General features: G+C 58.7%; 1 protein-coding gene across 1 annotated transcript in view; it reads left to right on the top strand.

Moving 5' to 3' along the window:
• PKP1 (plakophilin 1) overlaps positions 1–24,351 on the top strand; it is a 42,649-nt gene that overhangs the window by 5,556 nt on the left and 12,742 nt on the right. Inside the window, exons 2-5 of the mRNA XM_032606517.1 lie at positions 3,639–3,745; positions 19,601–19,995; positions 22,635–22,779; positions 23,972–24,179. Coding sequence (XP_032462408.1) covers positions 3,639–3,745; positions 19,601–19,995; positions 22,635–22,779; positions 23,972–24,179 — 855 coding nt within the window. The remainder of the gene's footprint in view (positions 1–3,638; positions 3,746–19,600; positions 19,996–22,634; positions 22,780–23,971; positions 24,180–24,351) is intronic.

The following is a 24,351-nucleotide window of genomic DNA, read 5'->3' on the forward strand; positions in this document are numbered from 1 at the left end:
GCCGGGGTGGGAGGTGGTTCTTCTCCAGGAGGAGCTGGTTTTGTGCAGGGTTTGGGCTCCAGGGAGAGGCTTGGCTGAGAAGGAGAGCAGGAATGTTTCAGGCGTGGCGGGTGTGACCCATGGAAAGCTTGGGGGTGGAAGGATGAGTCATACCTGCGAAGGTTCATCCATCCCAGTGGGGAAGGAATCCCGGGGGTCCTGACAAAGGGCTGCCCAGTGACACAGGGAGAGTCAGGCCGCCGTGCAAGGCCAAAGGGAAGGGGCACCGGGGTGCTGCCGTGTGCGGGGTGGGTTTTCTGAGATGGCTTGTCACCCGGAGCAATGACCCACAGTGAGGCTTGCAGCATAGGGAGCGGCCGGCCATGCTGGTCCACAGGTAAGGCAGACCTCTGCTCTCTGACCCCGGGCTTCTGTGGGAGGGCAGATGCCTCGAGGCAGACACACAGTTGGGCCACACGGAAAGGCCCATGGGCCCTTCCAGCGACAACAGCGGGTGCCATGCTTCCCGGGAGGTGGGGTAACTGTGGGGCAAACTGGTGCTGGGACCCCCCTCCCTTCCCACCTCTGGACCAAGAATCCTCCCTGAGCATATAGCCTTGGGCGTTCTGGCTTCAGTCTCTCCCCGGTTCACCGACCCGCCAGGGACCTCTTTGGGTGGGAGGGGGGCCTGGTTGAGTGGAGGCAAGGACCCCAGTCCCCTGCTGCGGTTATGGGAACACTGAGCCTCAAGGCACCAGAGCTGGGCAGGGGGACCGTACCTCACCGTACCCTGCACTGAGAGGACAGGCAGCCTGGGGCACGGGGACCAGGTGGGGGTCATCAGGAAAGGCTTCCTAGAAGTGACGTCCAGTGAGGTCAAGGGGCCAGTGGAGAAGTGCAGGTCATCAGAGCCGTCCCATCACTCTCAGTGAGAAGCTCCATGTTCTTCCTGCTGAACTTGACTTTCAGAGGGCGGTACTTCCCAACCAGACCCCCCAGGGTCAGGAGAGGGAGCGCTCGCTTCTGCTGTGGGAGTAACAGTCTCACAAACGGCTCGCCTCCCGCCTGCACCCCTTCGGGTATCTGGCACACTGCAAGGTGTGACTGCAAGTGTGTGAGGTGTCTGGACTCCCCACCCTCGAAATCTCGGCCCAAGGGCAGCTGCCTCCTGCCAGAGAAGCAGTGCTGGCTGGTGTGATGGCAGCTACATTCTCACAAGGAGGCCAAGCCAAGCAGCTCATGGTGGGAGTCAGGCAGTTTGACCCCCAGTTGCAGGTGATCTTGGGGAGATGCCTTCAGGAGCTGCCTGGAAGGGCCTGGAGGCCTTGGCCCAACCAGAAGTGAGAGTTACAACCCACACCTGTCATCACCACAGTGCCCCCTGGGTCACAGGGACTGGCCTTGGAATGATAAGGTACTCCAGAGGTCATCTGCCTCCACGGCAGAGAACTCCCCACCTGTCGCACAGTGGAGAATGAGAGGGAGGCAGGCAGGTGCAGGGTGTCGGGGAGGATATGCTTCACCTGATGACCAAGAGGGCGAGTGACATCACTGCTGACAGACTCCCTCCCGAGCAGGGCGGAGGCTCTGTGGGAGCCTGCCCTCCACGGAGCCTCCTGGAGACGCCTCTCCCATAACTCTGTGTCTGTCACCACCCCAGATTTTTCATCCAAAGCAGCTGGCTGACCCACGCTTGCCCTTGGGTGAGAAATCCCTGCCCAGGTGAACCCTGCCTTGGCCTGCCCTGGAAGGGATGTCAGGAGTGGGCTGGACGGAGGGGAGATGGATGGGATGCTGGCTGTCGGCCACCGGGGTTCCTGGCTGCAGCCCCTTTTCTCGGTGAGAGCGAGTTCTGGGCGTCCACGCCCATGAGATTGCCTCCAGACTCGTCCTGACAAAGGCAGCTTTTCCAGAGCTTCTGGAGAAAGGAAGAGGCATGAGCTGCCAGGGAGCTTGGAGCAATTCAGAGCCTCAGGGACGTCCCTTCTGGAGCCAGGCCTGGGCCTGGGGCTTTCTGGGGTGGGGACACCTCTGGGGGACCCTGAGGCAGGCAGCAAAGGAGGTGGTGATGTAGCCTTTGATGCCCAAACTTCTTCCTTGCTGAGCCCTGTCTCTAGAGAAGAGAGGTCAGGCTTCTCTGAATGCCCAGACACAAGTCACCGTAATCACACAACCACGGGACCTTGAGGTCCAGAGAAACCAAACCCCTCTGTCTGTAGAAGAGGAAGCCGAGGCCGAGAGAAGGCAAGTGCTTTGCCCAAATGCCGGAGCCAGGACCAATTCCAGCACCACTAGGCGCCCAGGACAGTGGGTCTGTGCCACAGCCGGCAGCCCCAGTGGCCAGTTGATCCTCTGTGATGGGGGGCATGGAGAATCAGGGACACTGCCCCTCCTGTGAGCTGTTGGGGGTCACCTGGCTCTGGACAGAGGAGGTGGCACCAGGCAGGGACATCTGCCACAACCCAAAGCTGCCCCTCTGCTCTGTCTTCTCCCCCCACCTCAGATACTCCAGCGCTCACCCCCAAAGGCTTGGGAGTCTGAGGGAGCACAGCCGATGGGGAGGGGTGAATTGAGCCAGGTGGGATCCCGGCCGGACCCTTCCCCTGATGCTGGGTCAACCCCCTCTCCCTGGATCGACTTTCCCCAGGGACCATCGCTTAGTAAGAGTGTAGGACCACCCTTGCTCCGGATGCCCAGGCCATGGGGCCATGGTTCCTAGTCTAGGAAATGGGGCACCAGGCAGGATGTGACCTGGGGTACGGACAGCAGGACAACCTCTTGGGCGGGGCCCGGTTGCAGGTTTTGAACTTGGGTTTACAGACTGTTGCGATTCAGTGGCTGTGGCCGAGGAAGGAAGGCAGACTCGGCACGGGACACGGTGTGAGCAAAGCCCCAGGCAGGTCACTGTCAGCCTCGCTTCAAGGGCAGCAGGACAGCGGGAAGAATTGGGCTGTCCTTTCGGGTTCCCCAGCCATCCGGTGAAGGAGCCTAGCGTCCAGGCTGCCTTCTGAAATCCAAAGCCACTTTACCCTTAATAAGAGTAATGACACTCTGTCCTCCCCGGAGCCTGTCATCTGTGGGCCCCCAAGCACTCGGGAGACAGTTCATTAATCCTCACCGGGCCTTTGAGGTTGGTGGCCGCTCCCCCTGCAGCAGCTGGGGCACCTGGGAGATGCAGGAGGGGGCGGAAAGCTGGGCTCGGGGACCAGAGTCCCGCGTGGCGTCGGCCCCGGACCCTGCGGAGCTGCCCTGCGGCCCTGAGGCTCTGGAGCTGCCATGTGGAGCTCCGGGCTGTCGTCCATGAGTGGGAAAGCCGTCCTTGTGGAACTCGGAGCTGTGATTCCCTGGACCGGGATGACGGGGGCCTGAAGCCCTCCAGGCCAACTCCTGGCCTGTAGGTGTCTGCCCACCCCCGGCCACAGGGGTAGACCCCCAGGAAGGGGTCGGCCGAGGCCCTCGGAGCTGACCCTGCAGCCATCTGGCTGTGGAGGGCCGGGTGGAGAGAGGGAGAAGGTGAACAGACGGCTGCTTCCCCGTTCTCCTCCTCCAAGGCCTCAGCCCTGGTCTCCGAGGGCCACAGGGCACCAGATGCAGAGGGGACGCCGTGGGCAGGAGGGCTGTGGGGAGCGAATGGCCTAACCCCTGCCCGTGTCCTCAAGGTTCCATGTATGATGGCCTGGCCGACAATTACAACAGCTGTGGGACCACCGGCCGGAGCAGCTACTACTCGAAGTTCCAGGCGGGGAACGGCTCGTGGGGCTATCCGGTAAGGAGCTGCTTCCCGTAGGGTGTGGGTTCAGGCTTCATGGAGGAGAAGGCGTGTCCTGGTCGCCGAGACAGTGGTGCGGGGTGGGAAAGGTCCCCGAGGGGAGGCCCCCCAGCTCTGACCGGGTCCGTTTGCTTGGCCATCATTTCACACGTGGCTCTCACTGCAGCCTCCTGTCTGACTGGATATTTCTGAATGGCTCAGATGAGAACATTTTAGAAAAAGCGTAAAGAAAACATCATATTAAAAAAAAAAGTCCATTTCCCAATATATCTGATTTGATCATAGATTTGAAAGAAGTTTGAATTCTCGTGGTCCAGTCATGTATAGGTTAGATGTTTCTAGAAAAATCCCGAAGGAACCCTCTCCTCAGTATGTGCTGATGACCAAGGATGTGTGCCCAGGGGGGAATGTGGCTTGAGTTTGTAAGTTGGACAAACCCGCGTTCAGATTCTAGCTGTGTTACTGCCGAGCACATGACCTTGGGCGAGATTCTTCTACCTCTGGGTCTCAGTTCCCCCACATGTAAAATGGATATAACACAGTCTACCTCTGGGGATTGTTGTCAGGACTAAACGAAATAATGTGCATTAAAAAAAAACCTGATTGGGCTTCCCTGGTGGCGCAGTGGTTGAGAGTCCGCCTGCCGATGCAGGGGACGCGGGTTCGTGCCCCGGTCTGGGAAGATCCCACATGCTGCGGAGCGGCTGGGCCCGTGAGCCATGGCCACTGAGCCTGCGCCTCCGGAGCCTGTGCTCCGCAACGGGAGAGGCCACAGCAGTGAGAGGCCCGCGTACCGCAAAAAACAAGAAAAAAAAAAAAACAACCTGATTATAATCATTCTTAAGAATTTTTTTTTTAATTAGCATGAGTAGACATTATCCTAGATCCTTTAATCCCGGCCCTGTCATTGTCTTTCTGTGTGATCTCATCCCGCTATGCCCGTCCACCCATTACTGAACAAATATTTCTTTAGCCCTAACTCTCCATCAGGCACCAGGGCAGATGCCCTGGTTCAACCACACAAGCCCACGCAGGAGTTTTCTTCTACTCCGCAATCGGGGTGTCAGGCTAGGTGACACCCAGGTTTTCTCCCGGTCTGCAAATCCTGTGGCTTCCCTTTCGTTTTGCTTATTTCAGCATTTGCCTATATTGTTCTGGAAATCCTTCTGTGAGGCCCTTCAGGCCTGTGCAGCTGGGGATAAAGGCCGCTTCTCCACGGGACTCTGGGCTCCGTCTGCTTGGGCCTCAGGTTTTAGCAGCTTTTGCTTTGAGTCCACATTGCTCACAGATGTCGGGGTCCCGGGCAGGAGAGAGGTGGGAGGTTTATGAGTGAGGTGTTCCCTGTGATCCACTGGATTCCTTCCTACGTAAGTTCTCACTGGGGCTGATTTGGGAGGATCTGTCTTTCGTCACAGCTTTAACTAGGTCTGCTGTGAATTTATTTCCCTCCCGTTTTCCCGATTCTTGATGTCAGTTGATTCCCCTCAGTGCCGATAACCGATAAAGACAGTTGACTGAGCCCAGTAGGCGGGCAGACCAGGCGTAGATGTGAGTAAAGGGCTTTGACAGAGAGACTGATGACCAGGTAGAATCTGAGAAGATGACTTCGTAATGCCCGTGAAAAGGATTAGGAGAGACCCAAGGAGGGGCAGGTGCCTGGACGGGACCAGCAGACAGATGAGTAATCGTGCTGACCGCGCAGATGTTATGTGTCTTTACAGTGTTGCATTGCCCAGTCAGAACTTGGCGCTTGGGTTCCCGCCCCGGGCCTCTGCTGCTCTCTGGCTCTGTGACTTTAGATCAAGCTCTGATTTCTCTGGGTATCAGTGTTCTCATCTGTGCGTGCTTCACCTCCACTCAGGGGTTGACGTGTTACATTAACCGGGACGTGTCATCAGATGGGCAGTGAGGGGTTGTTACATGTGGAGATTTGTAACCAGGACCTGCAGGGAACTCGTTCTGAGGGCCTTCTTGGGAGAGCCTGTGTGCGGCTGGGTTGAGCACTGCTTCTGGTCCATTAACTCGATCCTCACCGGCTCCCAGCTGCCCCTACACCCTCCCTGTGACTGTTTTCTGACGCCCAGTGAGAATTCCCTCCTTTCCCGAACCCCAAGGCCCAGCCCTCATCGCTCCTTCTCTCTGCCGGCGGGATTTCAGAGTGACTCAGTCAGGAGCTGCCTGGGCACGTGTCCCGGCTCGCTTAGCTCAGGAGGGGCTGTGGGACACGGGGCTTTGGTGGAGGGAGGCGGATGGGTGGAAGGATTGATGCTGGAGCCGAGCACGTCAGCCACGATGGCGGAACCGCTAGTCAGGACTTAGGGGAAGGGGGGCAGGGGGCAAGGCAATAGGGGTGCCATGGGATTTTCCCAGGGATTGGCACAGCTGAGCCAGGGGAGTTCAGTGCCCCCCCTCCCAGGAAACGAGCGCAGAGGGCAGGGGGAGGGAACAGGGCACACGGCCCCTCCTCAGAGGAGCCTCCATCTGCCCTGGGAGGACCGCAGACAGATCGAATGCAGGTGTCGGTTGCTAAGCTGGAGGAGTCCAGCTGTGCCGCCATTGCTGGAAGTGTTTCTGGAACCTCTAAAAAAATTATTTTTTATAAAATATAATTGTTGTTAGTGCCATTTTAGGGGCCATCTAAGAAAACCAGCCCCGTTTGTGTGTTGTCAGGACCTGCGTTTGAGCAGAAATGATATTAAGCCCTCTGAGAGCCTCACTCCTCAGATTTGTCTTGTTTCAAATATCAGATCAACTTCAAATAACAAAGACTGGTCACCGCTGACTATGTATTTTATTTAAGTATGCAAAGGGTCTGTGGGCACTTCCAAAAAGAAAGTTCTAAGAATGTTTGAGAAGCAGTGGTGGTACCTTATGATTTTACCTTATATTCTAATTCAGCAATAGTCTTCTAATTTAAAAAAACAGATGAGATATATCTCATCCTACTATTTATAATCTATGATCACTTATATCACAAGATAAGAAAATTGAATATAGACGGTTTTGTCATAGAATGAAACAGAGTTAGTCTGACACACAAAAAGCATCAAGGGGCTTAAGGAAAAGAAGAACTGGTCCCGAGAAAGTCGTTGGCCAGTTGTTCTCTATTCTCTCCTGGTCCTCGGAGACCGTATCTGCTGGTCAGTGATGCCCAGAGGCCCAGGGAGGAGCAGGTGAGCTGGTGCAAAGGGTGGGGCACATCCAGCCCTTTTGCGCTCTTTTGTTGGGCATTTTATGGGATGTTTTCTGGTGTGTTTTTTTTTTTTTTTTTTTTCAGTCTCAGTATTTTAAAACTATAGCATGTTCTGGGGACTTGGAACAGACACATGAGTTCAGATCCCTTCATTTCCCCCCTTCCGTCCCCCAGCCAAGCCTACTCTTTCCTTGATGAGTCAGCCTCACATAAAAGACACAGGGCAGTGGCCCCTTTTTCCTTCCTAGACTCAAGCTGGAGCCACTCAGCTGTGGGGGTCAGGGTGGGCTACCAAGTCAAACATAAAGAAATGCAATATCTGCGACATACTGGTCCCACAGTGTTATTTGTTGTTTACCTGATAGTCAGATTTAACTGGATGTCCTGCATTTTTATTTGCTGGACCTGGCGTTCCCCAGGTCAGGGTGTATTTCCACTCATTCCCTGTAATAAAAACAAGACTCCCTGAGTGCCCCTGTCCTAGGTTGGGGACCGAGGCAGAATTACTTTAGGGGAGCAAAGGGAGGCTGACGGCCCCCCTGAGGTCCTTGTACGGGGCACTTTGAACATGTCCCCTGGGTCGGCTGACAGCAGGGTGAGGGAGGAGGGAGCAGAAATCACTGAAAGCACGTGGGTTTGTCCTGGATGACGTTGTGGCAGGTGGACAGTTTAGCGTCCAGGGAAGGTTCTGGATTAAGAGGAGGGTCTCCCTTTCCACCGCCTCCAGCCCCAAATGGTTTTCCTATTTACAAATCAAGAAGCACATCTAGAGCGCTTACGTGCCTCTGGGCGTCACGTGGAGTGAAATGTGCTTTGGTTATGGACGGGCCTAGAGCGTCCCACCGGAGCCGATCCCACGCGCGCAGCAGCTGCCAGGCGGTCTGGGCCAGGGTGTCCCGTGGGGGTATCGTGCTGAATCCCTCCACCGTGCTCAGTTACACCAGCCCAGTGCTCGGGGCGGGGGCAGAGGTCAAGACTCCCCAGGAGAACGGCCAGGGGAAATTCTGCCTTCATTCTGGTCACTGACCCCATTTCTCTGCCTTAATCCAGGGTTCAGGGAATTCCCCTGTGGTCCAGTGGTTAGGACTCCGAGCTGCCACTGCAGGGGGCACGGGTTCAATCCCTAGTCGGGGAACTGAGATCCTGCATGCCGCACGGGGAGGCCAAAAAAAAAAATTCTTAAAAAAAAAAATCCAGGATTCGCTAGCAAATCTTCCTCCCAGCCTCTTCTCAGCTGTACTTGCTTAACTGATATGTCAGTATTTGGTGATCCCATCACGACAGGGTCTCCTGGACCACGTGCTGGGGACCCTCTCCCTGAGGGGGACTGGTCCTGCCCACCCCAGACCCAGAGACACCTGGGTGGCCCTCTTCTGTAGATGAGAGGGCTGAGGCTGTGCACAGCTCCGTGGGGCATGGGAACCCAGGCTCTGGTGAGCCATGTGTGCACAGGGTCTGCAGGCGGCAGGGCCCAAGGCCGAGGGGCTGTCGGAGAGAAAATGGCGGGACTCTAGCCCTTGAAGCAGAGAAAGGTCCCAATAAACACAGACCCCTCCCATGGCAGGTGGTGTGGAGGGACCAGCCCTGGGCCCTCAGCTAGCTGGATGACCCTCGGCAAATTCTTAACCTCGGCTGCTTGCCCATCTCTGAAATAGGTGAGAATTCCTATCTCGAAGGGCAGTCGGGGCTGTAAATAGGACACACCCGATCGGGTAGGAGGCCTGGATTCTGGTCTCAGCTTGGCTGCTACAAGCGGAGGGAAGGACCCGGGGGGGTCTTCACCTCCTGAGACCTTTTCTCATCCACGGAGCAAGGCTGTTGGACTAGACCTAGCCAAGGACCCCTTCAGCCCCGACTTTTCAGGGTTCTGTGCGGCTCGAGAGCTTCCTCTGGACAGCTGCGGGAGCCACAGCCTGGGCCTCACGGTGGTCTCCGGGGCCTGCAGGTGGGTGAGGGCTTCTGCATGACCTCCCCGCTTTCATCTGGGCACCTCCAGGCACCGGGGAAACAGCAGGCAGTTAACCCTTGCAGCAGGATGGAGAGCTGGTAGGCCCTCATTTCCTTTAGCTCTACAGAGGGGAGGTGGGCCGGTAACTCCCAGTGCTTAAAAACCCCGCCCCGCCTCCGGCCCTGCTCCCCTCTCTCAGCTGGGTTCTCTGGTGGGGTGCCTGCCCTCCGTCTGGAAAGTCTGGGGAGAGAAGGATGGAGGGGACGCATGCACCTGCCCTACGAAGAGGGGGTGATCGTCGTGCTTGCCAGCCCGGCGTCCCCCTGCCAGCAGTGACTCACCCCCACCCAGTCCCGCGAGCCCCAGGCTCTCGCCCAACGAGGATGCTGCTGTCGAGGGACAGAATTTGTCCGAGACAGGAGGCGAGGGAGTGGGGGCCGCAGGCCGGCCCCCCGCCCAGGCTCCCTCCCTGTAGGAGCAGCTCCCGGCTGGGCATCGCTGAGGCTGGAGACATCCCCTCTGTTCAAACTCATACGCCCATGTCGGGGTGTCCCTCGGAGTGGCCATGTGCATGGGGTGGCCCTGCTTTCCGTGCCGGACGATCCTGCTGGCCCCGGGCCGGAGCGTCCTTCTGAGCCGCTTTTCACTGAGGGCTGACTCCAACCTCTCGGAGAGGCTGCTCTTCCTGGCTCAGATTTGGGGGGAGCAGGGACTCTTTAGAGGCCAGGGGTGAGGTGGAGGAAAGGCCACTGGCCTGGGCGTGGGGCTCCGCAGCACTGCCTAGCGACCGCTGCTGGCCCTCCATCCCTGCCGGGCCCCGGGTGCACCATAAGACTGTCTCCTCGGCTCTGACGTCCTGTGTTTTATGTCCTCCCTGGGGGCAGAGAAGTCGGCACTGCGGGCCGGTGAAGGGAGAGGACCCGGCCCGCAGATCAATGCAAGCGGAGTCCCAGGACGGGCTCCAGGCGGGGAGCTGGGCTTGGGGGCTGCCCTTAGCCGACAGGAGCGGGCAGAGGGGTGCTGCCAGGCTTGGAGCTGGGACCGTAGCCCCTGGGCTGTCCTTTGTGAGTGCCCACAAGGCACAGGCATCACTCCGAGAAGGGCAGCTCCAGAGGCCAGGCCCAGGAGAGGGCAGTCACCTGTCACTGTCCCAGTTGGTGGACCCTTGTGGGGGAGGGAGGCGGGCAATTGGTCGCAATGTCCAGAGAGACGTGTCCGTCCGTGCAGGGGACTCAGTGTGGCCACTGTGTGGTTGGTGGGTGGGAGCATTGGGCTTTGCCAGCCCGGGACAGTCTGCAGGGGCCCCTCCCAGATGGGCTCGGGAAGGAGTTCCCCCTCCTCTGAGAGAGGACCGAGCCTGGTTTTACATCTTCCTTTGGCTTTAATCCACCTGTCACTTCCGGTCAGCCTCTTTCCCCAAGAAGGAGGCTCCCCTGTGATCTGGCTTTGTTCCCACCTTCCTTCTCACACGCGTGTCACAGTAGAGCCGCTGAAACTTTAGAGGGAAGATTTGAAGAATCAAGGACAGTTGCAAACTTCTTTATTTCGCTCCAGAAGAAAATTAGTGAGTTTTAGTTTTGCCTTTTTTTTTTTTTTTAACTCCTGACAAGAGCCAACAAGACTTGAAAGCCCTAACGCGCTAGTTAAAAACAACTAACAGGGGACTTCCCTGGTGGTGCACGGTTAAGAATCCGCCTGCCAATGCAGGAGACGCGGGTTCAAGCCCTGGTGCGGGAAGATCCCACATGCCACGGAGCAACTAAGCCCGTGCGCCACAACTACTGAGCCCACGTGCCACAACTACCGAAGCCCGCGTGCCTAGAGCCCGTGCTCCGCAACAAGAGAAGCCACCGCACGGCAACAAAGAGTAGCCCCCGCTCGCCGCAACTAGAGAAAGCCCGCACGCAGCAACGAAGACCCAATGCAGCCAAAAATAAATAAATAAATTTATTTATTTAAAAGAAAACAAAAGCAACTAACAGACGAGACACCAGCGTGAGAGAGGGTGTGATGAAATGCTGGGGTTTGCAGCACGAGCTCCTTAACCCTCTCCGGGCCTCAGTCTCCTGGTCTGTCATTGGTGGGTGGGACCAGGTGACCACCCCGCCTTCTTCCCTAGCTCCAGCCCTGGTCCCCAGGGTCCTGGAGGTCTGGGGACGGAGCCCTGGGGTTCTGGGTTAGCAGGCAAGTGCCGGCTTTGCCAGGACCGCCACCTTCATGTTTGGTGGGCTGTCAGTGGGAGGAAGCCCAGTCCTCAGAACCCCTTGAATTATGGAGCGGTTTGAACGTGTACAAGGTAATCCTGTTTCCACTTCCCAACCTGATCCTTCCACCTTTGTGAGATCCAGATGGGTGAACTAGTTCCTGTTATTCCGATTTTATTCGCAGGGAAGTCAGGCTATGGAGAAGTGCAGGGGCTTGCCCGGGAGGTACCTCACAGGTAGACTGGGCAGAACTGGGTCCAGAGCCCAGTCAGCTCTGCGTGGGGTGTCGGGGGACACGAGGAGAAGGAGGAAGAGTCAGGACCTTGTCTCCTGCCCAGCGGGCGAGCGACAAGGGCTCCAGAGCCAGGAGGGAGGAGGGGCCCCGAAGGAGGCCGCCAAAACAAAGCCCTGGGCAGGTCGTCCAGGGCCTCTATTCTGGTTGCAACTGCCTTTTGTCACCAGACTCCGCTGACAAATGCAGCAGCCTTTCCCGTAGGTGGATGAGGACCTCACCCCGCCCTAGGGTGAGGCTCAGCCTCCCCACCCAGGGCCCGGCCCTGGCATGCCGCCACCAAGGACTTCCAGCCGCAGGAGAGCAAACTTAGCTGAAAAGGAAAATCCAGTGGGGCGGGGGTGGGAGGAGGAGGTGGAGACACAGCTGGGGAGGGGTGCAGCTTTGGGGGCTCTAGCAGGGGGCACCCCACACACACACCTGCACAAGGTCGTGGCCCGGAGTGGGGGTGAAGACGGCCTCCTGGGTTTGTTCCGAAGCTCTGAGTTAGGCTGGGGAGAAGGGCGAGTGTGACTCCAGCGGGGCTGAAACGACACTAAAAGTCAGAAGCCTTACAGCACTGGCTCTAGTTGGGGAAACCGAGAGGCTCAGAGAGGTGAGGTGACCGCCCAAGGCTGCACAGCCACTCAGGGTAGAACCAGGACTAGAACCCGACCTCTGGGGCCCCTGCCCTGTGCTCCTGGTCACACTGTCACAGGAGGGGACCCCGGCCACTGCAGGCAACAGAGTTTCATCTGATCTCTGCTGTCAGAGGTTTTACAAAATCATCACACCAATTATTATTTACTCATTTTTAATAAACTTCCTTTTAAATTTCAGTGCATACATTTTGAAAAGAAACTTTGTATCAGTAACTTGAGAGAAAAAAAAAGGTATCCTTTGCCATAAAAGAAGGCTTACCATAATTTAGAATCAATAACAATAAATAGAAGGAAAACAAATCATTGTTTAATTCCAAATGGGTAAAAAGGCTTTTTATCTTTCTGCCCAGAAAGGGAGGTTGGCAAATGTTAAAGACACATCCTGGCACCAGCCTGGATCTTCTCCTCACGGTAGATCAAAGTGAAAGAGGAGTTTTCTGTGAGCCTCAGTGCTACTTATTGGCTGTGCCCTTAAATGCCCTAAAGTCACCTCACGACTGCTGATGGAGCCTGGCCCACACTTGGGGGGGTTCTGGGTCATAAGCTCGTCATGCAGGGTAATTTTCCCAAAGCTGGTCCAGCAGGTCAGGTAGAGACAAGGGCCAAGGAGAAAGGTGACCAGGTGGCTCCCCTCCCCTCACCGGTGACTGCCCTGTGCCCAGCTGAAGGCCTTTTTGAATGGAGCATTTAGATCTTTTCTTTTCTTTTTCTTTTTTTAATATTTATTTATTTAGGCCGCGCCAGGTCTTAGTGGTGGCATGCGGGATCTTCGTTGTGGCATGTTTTTTGGTTTGTTTTTTTTAGTTGTGGCATGCAAACTCTTAGGTGCAGCGTGCATGTGGGATCTAGTTCCCAACCAGGGATGGAACCCGGGCCCCCTGCATTGGGAGCGCAGAGTCTTACCCACTGGACCACCAGGGAGATCCCTTGAATGGAGCATTTAAAGATGAGGTTTCCGGCCAAGGTCTGTGGCCCTCTGTACTAACCCAGGGCCTGCCGGGCACCAAGCCCTGCAGGATCAATTGCCCCTGGGGAGGGTCGGTAGGAGACCCCAGGCTCTCCCGATCTCCCCGCAGCCCTAAGCAGCTCTGGGAGGCCCACAGAGCTGGGGGAAGGGCCAGGTGCCATGGGAGGAGGCCTGGAGGGAGCTGGGGGGCTCGGGGCAGGCCCTTCTCCTCCCTCTGACTGCCCCCGAGGCTGGGACGGAGGTGGCTCAGCTTCTAGAGCCCCAAGAAGCTCAGGACGACTCGTCTTAGTGCAGGAGACTCCGGGCTCGGCCTCAGTCGGCAGTCTTGACGTGATGTCCTGATGTCTCAGGGCAGCTTGTGTGCTCCAGGAACAAGCATGGGTGCAGGGCATGGGGGCCCGCGCTCACTCCTCCATGCCTTCCCTCTCGAGACCCCCCCCCCCGGCCAGCCCTGCTGTGATCACAGGCCGCCTCGCCCGTAGGCATCTCTCAGGACAGAGGGCCTTCCAGCCGGGCTCTGTGGGCAGTAGAGCCTTATCACGTGTCACACGGCCGGTCAGCTGCACTCTTCTTAAACGTTTCCCACCATCAGCCAAAGAGGAAGAGCAGGCATCTCTTGTGTCTGGGGCTCTGGGGAGGGGTTTCTAGGTGAGGGGCCAGCGAGTAGCCCGAGGTGGTAGTGGAGCCTGTCCTGCAGAAGCTCTGGGCCATTTAGACTTCACTCATGTCACCAGAGTCTGGTGGCCAAGTGGCTGGAGGACGAACACCAGGAAGGTCAGAGCCCTGGGTCCTGGTTCAGGGTCTACCCCGTCTTAGCCTCAAGTTCTCCGAGCTTAAGAGGTGCTCTCAGAGAGAATGCAGTTGCTGCTGCCTGTCCCGGCACCTCCTCGGCCAGGCGGGGGACGGAGGCTGTGAGGTTCCAGCAAGAGGTTGAATGGGAGGCCTGTTTACAAACTGTGAAGTACCAGGCCCGCTGTGGGGTTCTTAGGATAAGCTCGAGGCACTTCCAAAGACCTACCCGCCTGAGTCCACCCCCAGCCAAGTGATGTGTGTCCCACGCAGGCGGGTGTGCACGTGGAGTGTGTGTGTACACATGCACACAGGCTCGTCTTCCAGTCGGGGCTGTGTCACCAAGCCCTGGAGGGTCCAGCCAGTCGTCCCTTCCTTCCTGTGAAATTTCTGGCTGTCTCCTCAGTGGGAGTGGGTTTTTCACCAAGGAGTCTCCAAGGAGCTCTTTGTTGGCCAAGGAAGAACCTGCTTCTCAGGATGTTGCCGTCTTGCAGCGTCTGGCCCTCCTCTTATGGCTGGTAAGTGCCTCCTGGCGCAGGGCTCGGGTGGCAGTTCAGGGGCACCCCCAGTCTCCCTGCACAAGGTGGGGTGCCTGGCCCAGCGGGAGCTCCCTGACGCTCAGGTCTGCTGTCTCAGGAAGCTGGCACTTCCTCGAGGTTCCAGGAGTTCTTTCACGTGGGAACCTTGGAGGGGCCCTCACTTTTCCCTCCCCAGGACGAACCATCACGGGGAAGAAGGGGTCGGCCTCTGGGTTCCAAAGTGACCACAGAACACGGGGCTCCTGGGGAGCAGAAGGACCGTGCCTTGGACACTTCTGAGCCCATGAGAGAGGTGGCCGAGGTGCAGGGATCCTTTGCCTCTTGGGAACTGTTGAGAGCTGCCTCTGAAAGGCAGACACCTGCCAGGGGGTACTTCCCAAAGTGAAGCCCAAGGTTTCCACGAAGAAAACCTGAGGTCCTTGTCCCACAAACCCATCCTGGCGCGTCAGGAGCTGAGAAAAACCCACGTCTCAGGTGTGCAGGGGGAGAGGTCCAAGAACAGAGTTTCAGGAAATAGTTTCTCCCACAGATTACTGATGAAACGGGGAGCAGGATGTGAAGGCAGAGCTGGGCGCTGGAGCTGGGAGCTGGATGCTAGAGCTGTGCTGGGTGCTGGATGCTGGGTGCTGGAGCTGGGAGCTGGGTCCTGGAGCTGGGTGCTGGGTGCTGGAGGTGGGTGCTGGATGCTGGAGCAGCTGGGTGCTGGGTGCTGGAACTGGCACCGTTGTATTTCCAGACATCACATGTCATGGAGGCCAGCTCTCGGCCAGGTGCTGGGGCACACAAACGCACTTTGTGCCCCCCCGTTCCCGCCCTGTCGCCAGTAGCAGCAGGAGCCACGGTGGGCCTGACCCTTGCCCCCGGCCTGAGAGGCAGACTTGGAGCCTGGAGCCCAGGAGGTCAGGTGGCTTCTTTCCCCAGAGTTGTGGCCTCTGTCCCTGGAGAGAGCAGTACCTCCGTGAAAGGCCCACAGGCTGCAGTCCGAGCGCCGTAGGCTCTTCTCTACCTGGGCTTCATGGTCCAGATACTTCAGAAAACTTTTCTGAATTACCCACAACAGTTCTTACTCCTGCCCTGGTCACTGGGAGTTCAGTCCCGACCCTACGAGGTGATAAGGGACACGCCATTATTAACCAGCTCTCTGGTGAAATCTACTCTCAGAATGAACATCAGAACTTTCTTCTTTTTCATATTAAAAACATTCAGGTGATAAAAGATGCCCAGCCCCCGGCACTGAATTTCAGTTTCAGATTTCTGTGGTGCCTCCCCCGAGCCTGGGAGCCGGGCCTCCATTAGTGTTGTCCAGTTCGCAAGCCGGGGGATCTGCTGGTCACTGGGTGCGGGTGACGGACTCTCTGGGGCAGCTCCTCCCACCCTGAGGGACTCCCTGGCCAGGGTACCCGCATAGCTTCCTCCGGGCCCACACAGCAGGGCCTCCAAGCCGAGGGGCTGCTCCGTCTGTCCTCCACGCTCCGCACGAAGCCGCGTGCTGAGGAAGGAGGGGCGGGCCGGCCCAGGGCGGAGCCCCTGCTCCTAGCCGGAGAGGGAGCGGTGCCCGGCGGTGGGGGCGGGGGGGGGGAGGGTGCCGAGGACCGGCACTCCCCCCAGCCGAGGTCCCACCTTTGGTGACTCAGGCCGGTGGTTTCCACGCTGATGCAAACTGCCGAGCAAGCAGCCGCCCCATGCCCGGGGGAGCCCCTCACACCCTGGGCCCTAAGCTTCCCCCCGGGAGCCCTTGCTGGGAGGGGACCTGTGCCCTCCAGACCCCCGGGCCACCACGCAGCGTGGGAAGACCCCCTGCTGCCTGTGACCTGCTGCGGTGCCATCCCGACTGCACTCCCAGGGGGAGGGAGGCTTGCTGTCTGCCTGCTGCCCCAGGGGCCCGGCTGGGTGCTGAGTGGGGTGGCATGTGCAGGGAAATGGCCGATAGGGTCTGTCCCTGAGGCGTCTGTAATCCGGATCCTTTCTCAGGAGCCCCCTCCCTGGGCCACGAGGGCGAGGACCCCGTGAAGTGGCCCACGCGCTGGCTCTCACAGGAGGGCATAGGACGTGACTCTTCTCTGCGCGCCTGGGCAGGAGGGTCCGGGCGTGTCCGCCCGGAGCAGGTTTGTCCGGCCCTGCCTGCCTGGCGAAGCTTGGTTTCAGAAAGGGCTCATCAGTGGACACAGACCCTCTTTTCATCCGGGCCCACCTGGTGCACCCCTGGCTGCTGCAGACCGAGGGGGGCTCGCGGGGGTCACCCGCACTCAGTGCTTTGAGGCCCCGGGTCCCGGACTTCCGTTGCTTTACTTTGCCCCAGTGGCCCTGTCGGACCGGCTTCCTTGCCTGCCAATGAGAGGGTTGGCCTCTGCGAGCTTGCTGACTTCAGGAGGGATGGAAAGAGAGATTATGTTGAGGGCCCAGGGCGGGGGTGAGGGCACTCAGTGGGGGGCAAAATTCCCCTTTCCCACGAAGGAAGGGGAGAGGGAGAGAAAATGGATTATAAGACCAAAGTCACTAGCAGAGCAGGGCGGGGCTCCGGGAGGCTTCCTGGATGGTTCCAGGTGCTGAAATGTGTCTCTCTGGACACACTGCCCAGGCGTCCCTGAGGCTGCCCGGCCCAGCCTGCTCTCTGGCCGAGGGGTGGGCTGTGCTCCCGGGAAATCAAGTATCTCACCTCTGGCATGTTGTGGTCCCGTGGGCCATCCCCCGCGAGGCCAGAGTTTCCCAAGGAAGCATGAGATGACCAGACCACGGGGTGCGTGTGTGTGTGTGTGACCTTTGTAGCCACAGCAGAGGACGTTGCCAGCAGATCACTGTCTGAGTGTGGGAGCGGGCCCCGGCCTGGCCAGCGCCATCCCGTGCTGCCTCGCTCCCTGGTCTGGTCCGGCGGTTACTCGGGATCCACAGGCAGCGTTTGGAAGCGTGTGGGGTGTTCTCACTGGTCAGAGTGGCTGTGAGGTGTTACTGGTACTTAGGGCCTGGGGGCCAGGGCACCAGACATCCCACAATGCTTGGAGCATCCGATACAGTGAAGAATTGTCTGGCCTGAAGGCCGACATCGCCCATGCAAAGAAACACCACCAGGCTGTTTTATCATAAAGCCGCCCATCTGGGCGGACCAGTCTCCTCTGTTTTTCTGAAACCCATGGAGGCTGTTCTGTGGCCACGGGGTGAGAGCAGCCTGGGCCCTGGAAGCCAGCGTGCACCCCTTTCCCAGGCGCTCCTGGCTGCCTGGGTTCCTCCCCCTTCCCGTGCCCACCCGGCAGCTCCTTCGGCAAGACCCAGAGTCTGAGCGTCAGAGGGGCACTTGCGTCACGCTCTGTGCTAAGCGCCTCTCAAACATCCGTGCACCGAGTTCTCCCAACGGCCCTGCACGCTGGGCACAATGATGCCACTTTACCAATGAAGAAACCAAGATGCACATTTCAGGCAGATAGAAGAAAAGGGGCAAAGGGCACAGGCGTCAGCTAGGCCACGGGCCGCCTGCTCTGGGAGGGCTCGTCTGCGCCTTGGAGGGGAGCCTAGGCCCCCTGTGCACTAGGAGGGGATGGTGCCTGGCCGAGAGGAGCCCTTGCTCACGCTTGTCAAAGCGACAGCAAAGGTCCCGAGGGCGGGAGACTCATCCACAGCTGGCTTGGCCACTGCCAGCCCGCCGGCAGGCCCTGCCACAGGAACCAGGTGGGGTGCACGACGCGGCTGTGGCTGAGAAATGCTGCCCCGCGGGGCCGCTGCCTGCCCGTACCTGACCTCCCGCAGCACAGCCGGCACCCCAGCCCCTGTGGGCAGCGCCCCCCGACCCCTGGCCAGGGCAGGAGAGCAAGCCCTGAGCTTCGCCAGCAGGATGGTGCGTGCGCTGGGTTTGGGCCGGGGAAGCGTGGGGCCTCTCCGGAGTCACAGTCTGGGGTGACGACCAGGAGTGTCATCACTGAGGACCAGGGGGGCCCAGGGGGGTCCAGCCTTCCCTCCACGGCGCCATGTCATCTTCCTCCCCCAGAGGAGGGTGGGGTGTGGCCGCCAGCCTGAGGCCTGGAGGCCTAGTTGCGTGTTTCTCGTGTGCCGTGCAGGTTGCCCACTGAGGACGGTCAGACGGCGGCCCGCTCCTCTGACCTCTGCCTCTTGTCCCTTTGTGCCTACCCTGCCCCACACACCAGTTCCCTTTGGAGTTGGCTGGCTTGACCCAGTTTGGGGGTGAACGCCTTGCCCGCCTGAGTGCATAGCTGCCCGCGTGGGCGGAGCTGACCAGAGCACCTTGGCCAAGGTTGACAGTGGGTGTCTTCTGAGCACTGGGTGTCACTGCTGACGGAAGGTGACCCACAGGCGGTCTCCTGCTCCAAAGTCTTTCCCTGCAGAGAGGGACGGGGCCCAGCCAAGGGCCGGTGGCTAGATCTGGAGTGGAGGGGAGTTCCCAGACGCCCGGCGACTCCCCTGTGTGTGGGCACTTACACACGTGCGCGCACACATACGTACATACGCACGCACACACATATATGTACGTACATGCACACATACATACATGCACGCGCACACACACACATGCACACACACGCTCACTCACGGGGTGGGGCGGGCAGGCTGTGGGCTGCTGGACTGGCCCCAGCTCACCCTGGCAAAGCTGAGTCTCAGGTCGGCACCTGTGCGGAGGCATTTTCTCAGGCTGCATGTTGATCCTCTAGTCTCGGGACAAGTCAGAGCAGGCAGACCCACCGCCCGTGAGCTCCTGGGAAAGCTCCTCGGACGGCCCTGTGACGGCTTCGCTCCCACCAGGTCTCCGGCTTTGCAGGCTCTTCCCAGGGCGCCTGACTCCCCAGCTGGGCTCACACAGAGCCCTGGGGGCGCCTCATTATTATAAGTTTACTATTGTCTGCCCACCTCTCCCCTGCTGCCAGCCTGAGGGCACAGCCTAGGAGGCCGCCCTGCACTCCTGCTGCAGCCCCGGGCCGGCCTCCATGGGTGCAGGAGGCCCAGGGAGCGGGATATTTTCCCCCTCTGGCCTTCGAGGGGTCCCCCTAGAATGCCTCTTGCCATTTGCTACCTGCACTGCACGTACTCTGATATTTTTAATTCCAGTATATATTACTCAATCCCATTTAAAAAGAATGATGGTCACAGTCTGCTAAATTGATTTCATAATCCGTGACGGGTCACAGCCTGCAGTTTGAAAAGTAGTCTGAGACGCTGGCCACGGTTCCCTCCACACCAAACACCCCAGGCTTCTCTGAGCGTCATCGCGGGGGCAGCGGGGGGCTGGATCCCGGGTCGGGACCCTCGGCTGAGCCCCTCTCCCCTTCTCTGGCCAGATCTACAATGGGACCCTTAAGCGGGAGGCAGACAACAGGCGCTTCAGCTCCTACAGCCAGATGGAGAGCTGGGGCCGGCAGTACCCCCGCAGCAGCTGCATTTCCCCCGGTGTCGGCAGCGACATCTGCTTCATGCAGAAGATGAAGGCCAGCCGCAGCGAGCCCGACCTCTACTGCGACCCCCGCGGCACCCTGCGCAAGGGCACGCTGGGCAGCAAGGGCTTCAAGACCGCCCAGAACCGCTACAGCATTTACAGCACCTGCAGCGGCCAGAAGGGGGTCAAGAAGTACCCGGCGCGCCCGCCCTCCTGCACCTCCAGGCAGGACCCCGTGTACGTCCAGCCCATCTCCTGCACCAAGGACCAGTCCTTCAGCCACTCAAGGGCCAGCTCCAAGTGAGTGTCACTCGGCGGGGCGGGGGGGCACGTGGGGCACGGGAGACACACCGTTAGCCCGGGAAGTTCTCAGCGTGGAGACACTGAGCAAACCTGTCGAGTGCGTGAGTTTTCAAGGGTCACGGGTACTGAACGAGGGGAGGAGAATCAGAAGCTAGCTGGGCCAGCAGTTCTCAAAGCGTGCTTCTCTGGCCAGTAGCCTCAGCGTCACCGGGGAACTTGTGAGAAACACTCCTGTCAGGCCCTCCCAGACCTCCAGCTCAGAAACCCTGGGAGGGGCCCACGGTGTGTGCGTTACCGGCCTGCGGGAGACGGAGACCCTGCCAGGGTTTGAGAATCCCTGGGCTTGGGCGTGTAAACCTCTCCCCACGTTCTGAAGGAAAGAAGTGTGCCCTGGGGGCAGCAATGGGAAAGAGCCGGGTCCATCTTACAGGGCAAAAGTCATAAAAACTGGTAAGATCTAGTGCCAGGGGTGGGAATGCAGGAGATGAAGTGGGAGTCCTACAGAGAGCCCTGGGCACAGGGTGGCTTGGGGATGGCCACGGTGTCTCGAGGGTCTTGAGGCCTGCCCTCCAGGGCTCAGAGCCCCATGAACCTTGGAGCTGTCCTCTGTCACCACTGAGTGGTCCTTTATTCATGTACTTGACATTCACTGAGCATGTGTGGTCTGTGGTCAGGGCGGGGAGACAGCCGTGAAGAGAGCGACAGCCCAGGGCCATCCTGCGGCTGCAGGATGAACCCCCTGTCATGGAGCCCACGAGCCTTGCAATCTTCATCTCTAACCCTCAGAGTCCTTCCAGGCTAGAACCTGAGAAGAAACAGGCACAGAGACATTAGGTAGCTCGCCCAAGACCACACAGCCGAGGCCACACCCTGTGCCCTCCCCTACTCACCACGCTGTCCCGCCCATAAGCAGAGCCGTTATAAAGCCGGCCCTCTCCTGGCTACTCGAAGGCCGTAAGGGGTATTGAGGATGTTCTGCGCGAGGACTAAGAAGCCTCTGTCCCATGGAGACTGACCAGGGCAGCGCCTGGCCCTGGCTCATCGCCCCAAACCAGAGGCCCCGAGGGGACAGGGTCAGGTGAGCCATGGAGGGCGTGAGTGACAGGCCACTTGGAGGTGACGTTCGACTGGCAGATTCTGGGCGACAATCTCTCAGTGAGGCTGGGGGAGACTGGAGAGCTCTGCCCCGTGGGTGATCTTTCCAGAAATGGAGTCGGGCACCTGCTATGGAAAGGCATGAGGCTGGTACACATGAGGCATGTTTCTTCCTCTAGAAACGCTGGGAAGATTTCTATGGGGGCAGGGCTGGGTGCCAAGAAGGAGCTGTCGCCGCTGTCTTGTGGGACCCAGGACACGGGCGGCTGGGGAGGCAGCCTGTAGTCAGCACCCTGGGAGCTGGTGTGGGCCCTGGAAGAGAGGTTTCCTTTCCCTGGGAAGGTGGTGGGTCACGGGGATGGTGAGGGGAAGGGACAGAGGCACCCCTGAGCCCTGATCAGGGCACAGTGCAGAGGGCAGCCTTGCTGGAGCAGACCCACATTAGGGCTGGAGAGTGTACGGGACACAGCAGAGCCAGACTATTGGGCTAGAATATGAGTGTTCTAGTTTTGTAGCTCAGAAAAGCTGGTTATCGGCCATTTGGCGCGGTTCGATCTAACACATGCCCTTGGATGTCAGTTTAAGCAGTTTGGACTTGAACTTGCAGTGTGAGAAGCTGCTGATGGGGACAACACAGTGAACGGTGTTAAGACTGCTTACCTGGGGAAGGGGTGTAACATTTCGGCTGGGAGTGCTTGGAGAAGACACCAGCTGCGGGGTCCTCACTGTAGTCCCAGCGAGGGTGACCATGGTCAGAGGGAAGGCAGTAGCCGTGAGGATGGAACAAGGAGTAGGTGTGAGAATTTTTGTGTTAGAAGAATTAGCTAGACTTAGAAATGAAGAGAGATGGATGCATGGATGGGTGGGTGGGTGGGTGAATGGATGGATGGATGAATGGATGGAGAGGAGATGGGTGGATGATGGAGGGATGGAGGGATGGGTAGATGCATAGATAAATGGGTAATGGATGGATGGAGAGAAGATGGATAAATGGATAGATGGATGGATAAGTGGATGTGTGGATGGAGGGAAGATGGGTGGATGATGGAGGGATGGGTAGATGCATAGATAAATGGGTAATGGATGGATGGAGAGAAGATGGATAAATGGATAGATGGATGGATAAATGGATGTGTGGATGGAGGGAAGATGGGTGGATGAGGGAGGGAGGGAGGGAGGGAGGGAGGGGAGGGAGGGAGGGATGGATGATGGCAGGGCATGGATAGACGGACAGGCCCCCAGCCATTCTCTTCCATTTTCCCAGTACCAGGCACAGACATGAGAGATGGCAGAGTGGGTGGAGAGCTTCCGCTCAGGAATAGGGCAGAGTTTTCTCTCAGGGCAGAGGTAACTTGCTGCTTGGACACGAGCCTATGACAGGGCCTTGTCCCAGCACGCATTCACGGCGGGGTGAGCCTTCCCCCTCCCCTGGAGGAGCTGTCCACAGCGGGGCCTGGGGCTCCTCGTTCTGGCTCTCGGCACGCAAGGGGGATTCCAAGCCCCCGTAACCCTCGTGCACCCCACGCCACGCGTCCCCACAGGATCTGCAGCGAGGACGTTGAGTGCAGCGGGCTGACCATCCCCAAGGCCGTGCGGTGCCTGACCTCCCCGGACAAGAAGTGCCAGGCCATCGGGGCCTATTACATCCAGCACACCTGCTTCCAGGATGAGTCTGCCAAGCAGCAGGTAAGTGGCCTGGGTGGAGCCTGGGTGGGGCAGCCTGACCCTGCACGTGAGCTGGTGGGGGCATTTGCCCGATGGCTCCTTCTACCCCAGCCCAGCTGCCTGCGGCCCGGGAGTGGGCCTGGCACTGCCCGAGATCAGAACGGGCATCTTAACGCTCTGTGGGAGCAGAGCCCCTGGTGGAGGGGACGCCACTCGGCCGTGTTTCCTCTGTTGGCTGTGGAAGAGACCCTTGGTGACGGCCACGGGTTCCAAAGAGACCCCTCCTCAGATTCCACTAAGGAGGGACATCTCCCTCCACTTCAACTTCCTCCCCCTATCCCTTCTCTCTGTTTCTGTCTCTCTCTGTTTCTTTCTCTCTCTCTTTCTCTGTTTCTGTCTCTCTGTTTCTCTGTTTCTGTCTCTCTGTCTCTGTCTCTCTCTGTTTCTCTGTTTCTTTCTCTCTGTCTCTGTCTCTCTCTGTTTCTGTCTCTCTTTCTCTGTCTCTGTCTCTATGTCTCTCTCTGCCTATGTCTCTCTATGTCTCTGTCTCTTTGTCTCTCTCTCTGTCCCTGTCTCTGTCTGTTTCTCTGTCTCTCTGTCTCTCTGTGTCTCTGTTTCTGTCTCTCTGTCTCTGTCTCTGTTTTTTTCTCTCTCTCTTTCTCTGTCTCTGCCTCTCTCTGTTTCTTTCTCTTTCTCTTTCTCTGTTTCAGTCTCTCTGTCTCTGTCTCTGTCCCTCGGTGGTGCCATCGTCTCTCACCAGGCTTCTGTGGTGGAGAACAGGGCTGTCTGTGCCTCTAAGCGTGGCTGGCAGGGAGGACTCATCAAGTCCTCCGCTGTCAGCCCAAGGGTGCAGTCCCGTGAATGCATTTCCTAGAGTGGGCAGGGTCCGTCTGCCTCCAGTTCCTGCTGTATCGAGGAGGCGTTTGCAGGGGGGTCTCCCCGCCTTAGGGTTCTGAAGTGTGTTTCTATGCGTGTTCCCGTCCGGTCCTCACACCAGGCTCCCGAGGAGGGGCTCAGGGAGTTCCGGCTGGGGTGCGAGAGAGCTGGCGGCGAAGTCCCGCCTTTGCTCCGCGTCTGGCCGGTCACTGTCACCCTGCACTACCTGTTTATTTCGGCCGCCCTGGGTGTTTCGGTTGGGGTGAAGCTGCTTCAAGTGGAGGGTCATCAGCCCAGCCTCACCGCCCTGCCCGGCGCTGGGCGCCCTGTCCCGCAGGTGTACCAGCTGGGCGGCATCTGCAAGCTGGTGGACCTTCTCCGCAGCTCCAACCAGAACGTGCAGCAGGCCGCGGCTGGGGCCCTGCGCAACCTGGTGTTCCGTAGCACCACGAACAAGCTGGAGACTCAGAGACAGAGCGGCATCCGCGAGGCCGTCAACCTCCTGAGGACTACCAGCTGCACGGAGATCCAGAAGCAGCTGACCGGTGGGGAGCCCGGCCACAGAGAGTGGGGCGGCCACAGCCCGGGACAGGGTGGGGCATGGGCGGCCTCGGGCTGATACCCCAGGAGTCCCATGGGACCGGTGCTGGCCAGTTGGTCGTGTCCAGCTGGTGACCCTGGGTATTGTGTCCCTCCATCCATCTGTCCATGTCCATC

The sequence above is a fragment of the Phocoena sinus genome, chromosome 1 (assembly GCF_008692025.1).
Source record: "Phocoena sinus isolate mPhoSin1 chromosome 1, mPhoSin1.pri, whole genome shotgun sequence".
In the NCBI taxonomy this organism is placed as follows: domain Eukaryota; kingdom Metazoa; phylum Chordata; class Mammalia; order Artiodactyla; family Phocoenidae; genus Phocoena; species Phocoena sinus.